A 4,703-nucleotide genomic window follows, 5' to 3' on the forward strand; every position below is an offset into this window, starting at 1 on the left:
AACATACCGTCTTCGGCACAGTGCACATTTCAGCGCATTATCGGCACAGAGATTTGCTAAATAGGCATTGGATTTTTGCAACCTCTTCTATGGGTGTAGCTTCCAACGATATGGGAAATAACCAAGCTCAAGGCATTTGTTGAAGACCACACTTAGGTGAGCAAAGAATGTCGTACTCAAATTTTTCAACTCCAGGTTGAAAACACCATCAAAACCAGGGGCTTTCATATTTTTTGTTACTTTGATTGAAGCTATCACCTAATCAGCAGTTATTTTTGATTCTACAGCGATTTCTACGGGAGTATCAGCGACGCTAGACATTACCATTTGAACGGCAGACTCGTGCGGACTGATTATGGCACGGCCTAAATTGTGGGAAGCTACGAAATGTTGGCCAAGAGCATTGGCTTTTTCGACAGGAGTTAGTAAAATCGTAGGGTTTTGATTGGGAGAGGAAAGGTCTAGGTTTGTTTTTTAGAATCTTAGTCATCTTCTAGAATGGTTTGCTGTAATCTGGGAGAGAGCGAAGGTGGTTTGCAAAATCTCGATTTCGTTGGTCCATTATTCTGACTTGAATAATTTTTTTGAGACGGTTCATGCTAGTCTTCAGATGAGGGAGACCAGAACGTTGATATTGACGACGATATATATTACGGAGCCGGATGAGATATTTAGTAGACCTGTCTAAATTTAAAGAGTTACTCACCAATCTGGAGGCTGGCACATGTTGATCCCGGGCTGCAGATATCGCTTCGTCGATTTCTTGTAGGCACAGGTCGATGTCTTCAGATGATTGCGGTTGGGTGTGGTAGTTTATGTAGGAGTCAACGCACAGTTGAAATTGGACCCAATCAGGACGATGATAATTCCGTCGCAGGATTTGATGTCGGTTCACGAGGGAGCCCACTCTCGCCACCACTGGGTAGTGGTCAGAGCTTAGGTCTTGGATGGTCATAGGATTGGAAAGGTTCTTCATGTTGTTGATGAAGATGTTGATGGTTGAGTGGATTCCGGAGCGACTCAATCGGGTGGGAGAATCAGGACTCAGGATTATGTTATGACCTTCCTCAAGAACTTGTTGGACGATGGTTCCGTTACTATTCCGCCGAGTATTGCCCCAGGATTGGTGCTTTGCGTTGAGGTCACCAGCAATAATGTATTGCCCACGTCGTCGAGATAGTTTCATGATGTCTTGGCGAAATGCTGCAGCCGATCCGTCGTGAATGGTTGATTGCTTGGAGCAATAAGCTGCGATGATGGTGATTGGACCGACCGCAGAATCAATTTCAACTCCTATCGCTTCGATGATTCCAAGCCCAAAACTGGGCAACAGCCGACAGTTAATGTTACACCGCACAATGATGGCAACACTTCCGCCCCCCGATTGGTTGCGATCCATCCTGGCAATGCGGAAACCAGGGATGTAGAGATTCACGTCAGGTTTGAGGTGAGTTTCTGTGATGGCAGCGATGTCTATTTTTTGGTTTTCAAGGAAATCGGCGAGCTCTAGGGTTTTGTTCTTGATTGAACAAGCATTCCAATTGAGGATGTTGATGCTTTCTTCAGGGCCCATATTGACTCATAAAGTTTAGCAACACTCTAGTTGCGGCTTGGATTTGCTGTTCCTTAGATCGGCATTGGCTGAGTCCTTTGTACATTGCTTGGACAAATTCCATCATCTGGTCTAGAGAAAAAAGAGTTTCATCAGCAGAGGAAAAGGTCGAGGAGCCTGAGTTTCGCCAGGTTGACGGGGGAACGTGAAGTGCTGATGGTTCTGCGGCAGCGTTGGTAATTCGATGTTGTGCGGAGAAGGTTGATTGTAGGTTTTTTCTAGGTTGGTTCAGCTGTAGGGGTGGCAGATTCGGCACGTTGTACCGAAGAGGAGGGAAATTTTCCTCTGTGTTTGGCGGGGGGGGGGGGGAGTTTTGACGACGATTGTGACTATTCTGATTCCTGGTGGACGCTTTTCTCCTGATTTCAATAAATTCAGCTCTTTTGGGACAGGCCCGGTTAAATCCTTCGTGATTAGCCCCACAGTTGGCGCACTTCGGTTCTGATGTTTCGATCATTTGTTCGCAGCTCGATGTTTCATGCGCACCGGCACATCTGCCGCAGCGAGGATTCATGTGGCAGTTCCGCGTCCCGTGACCGAAGGAAAGGCATTTTATACATTGCGTGACGTCGCGTTTCTTAGGGTGGTAAGACTCCCACTCAACAATAATGTTGAAGAGAGCTCGCACTTTGCGGAGGTCGCTCATTCTAATGGAACCTTTCTCAAGATGGGCCAGATACAGCAGGTCTCGATGATTTCCTGTTTCAGCACGTTTCATGGGGAACAATTTGATCGGCTTGCGGTTTAGGTGTTTCAGCTCCATCACGATGTCTTCCGGTTTAATTTCTGGCAGTCCTCGAATAACGACCTTCAATGGCTTGTTTCCTGGGGAGTCATGGGTAAAGTACTCGAGCTGCTTGGTTTTGAGATACTGTCGGGTTTTGTTAAAGTCGTCTTCGGTCGAACAAACTATTTTGGTGCCCTCGCTGCAAAGCTTGAATAAGGGATGGATTTCAGAAGCTGCGAGCTCGTTCCGGAGGGAGGCGATTTCTTTATTAGTTGTGAATAGCGGCGGTACTTTCGCCTTTTTCAGAATAATCTGATCGGGAGCGCCTTGTACCGGAAGAGTGGCAAAACTGTTTCTGGCCAACAGTCTGGCATTGTGGTCCGATGGGCAGGAATCTTCTTCACTTCGGGGTCGTTTTGAACCACTGGGTTGAGAGCTACTTTCAGCTGGGCTGCGGCTTGAGGCAGGTGCTTTTTTGTTGCGCGGCATTTCAGCAGCAACTGGTGGCGACGGGTTAAAAGCGAAATTTTGCAGCTTATTTTTAATACTAGCCACCTCTAGAAGGTGGCCAAGCGACGGAGAAACACTACTAGGACCCGAAATCGCGATACGTACTTTCGAGCTTTACAATTGGAAAAAACGCGGGAAAGAAAATAATCCGAAAGAAAACTGCAATCTATTCGTAACGGGAAAAGAGTGAGGTAGCAATACACTAGTGAAGATTTATGTTTGTTTTTGTCGGGTTAAGCGCGCCACTGAACCCTAGAGGAGGAGGAGGAGGAGGAGGAGGAGGAGGAGGAGGAGGGATCAAAAGAAGAGGACAGGTATTCGTCATTGCGCCATTGTGACGATAGACTAAGCTATCGGCAAAGCACTAATCATAATGCTCATGATCACCGGCGAAACAATCGGTGTCTGGCCCTTGCAACGGTGTCTGTAGAAAATAGAAAGGGTTGGCATTTGGATGGAAGGAGTCAAGCTTCAGATAGCCCACCATAAAACCAAAGTAGGTACTACTCGAGAACAAAAAAAGATTTTTTTCCGTACATGGAGATTACTGTTGGAGGACACACCACATCTTTGAAGCAGTAGCTGAAGTACCTTGAAGTAATGGTCGACAATCGCTTAAGTTTTGGTGCGCATGTCTAATACTGTTGTAATAGTACGTAGAAAGTCAATGACTAAATTGCGTGGATGCTGCATACATTTAGGGGTTCAATAATACTACGAAAAATTCTACAAGCTGAAATCATAAAAATAAATATTTGAATGAATGATATTTTAATGTTTACAAACGCGTAATGCAAAACATTAATATTCCAGCACATTGAAACGAGATTTACAAGGTGTTTGTTTGATTTGCATTTGATTGCATTTTACCCCAGACACCTAACTGAATTATACAAATATTTATATAAAAAAGTTGAGTGATTGTTCGAACAATATATTAACACGAACAGTATTGGTATAGCATGAGGAAACCAGTAAAAGTTTGTAGGAAATATTATCAAGTCAATCCGTCATAGTGGTTAAAGTTTTTTACAACATCGAAAAATGTTAAAATTTGTACATCTATTGCTATTTTTCTAATTTTTAATAAAAATAAAAAACTTTAAAAACTTGCTTAAGATGCGAGAAATTATGTCATCATAATTTTGTATTCAATAGAAGATAAGTTTATTACAATACATCAAATTAAAAATTAATTCAGTGTGGTGTTATATAAATGTTGCCACTAACCCCGCAGATTCATGATGCCCCTTTTGACGGTACGATATTTTCCATACAGACATCCGCCCAAAAAAAAAATTAAATTGCCTGTTGGGCGATAATAAACCTCATTTTTGAACCAGTCCTATTTTTGATCGCGTTAATCGATTTTGGTAAAACTCTGCCAGGTCAAGCATTTTAATATCTTTTGGGAAAAATTTCAAGTATTTTCAATAAAAAAAAAAATGCCAAAAATACAGCGAATTTTGAAAATCAATCTCAAATTTCCCTTTTTCACAAGAAAAGCTGTATCTTTTTTCCAGTCAAAGTACAGTCTTAAGATTTTTTGGAGTGATAGTTGAATAGTTCAACTTGGTTTTGTGAAAATTTTATGAAAAAATATCACCCCCACACAGAAATGGCAGCTGGTCAGAGTTGGAAGCGAGCACGCGATTTCATTCTTTTTAAACGCATATGTATTTAAAACGTTAATTTATCTTTAACGTGAATATCAACGAAAGAAGTAGAATTCATATTGAAAATTTTATTTCATCTTTAATAAGATTTCTAAACTATAAATTTTGTACAGACCGGTTGAGAAGCTATTGCAATTTTCATTCAGGAGTGTCGAATTAAAACTTAAAGAAATTTGAC

General features: G+C 42.1%; 1 protein-coding gene across 1 annotated transcript; it reads right to left on the reverse strand.

The window, feature by feature from the left end:
- Positions 1-1,562: 1,562 nt before the first annotated feature.
- Positions 1,563-3,174, reverse strand: LOC129743488 (uncharacterized). The gene is made up of 2 exons (XM_055735521.1): positions 3,101-3,174; positions 1,563-2,961 (listed from the first exon to the last, which is right to left on the reverse strand). The coding sequence occupies exons 1-2, from the start codon at positions 3,172-3,174 to the stop codon at positions 1,563-1,565; spliced, it is 1,473 nt and encodes a 490-aa protein (XP_055591496.1).
- Positions 3,175-4,703: the final 1,529 nt, after the last annotated feature.

Source organism: Uranotaenia lowii, chromosome 2 (assembly GCF_029784155.1).
Source record: "Uranotaenia lowii strain MFRU-FL chromosome 2, ASM2978415v1, whole genome shotgun sequence".
In the NCBI taxonomy this organism is placed as follows: Eukaryota; Metazoa; Arthropoda; class Insecta; order Diptera; family Culicidae; genus Uranotaenia; species Uranotaenia lowii.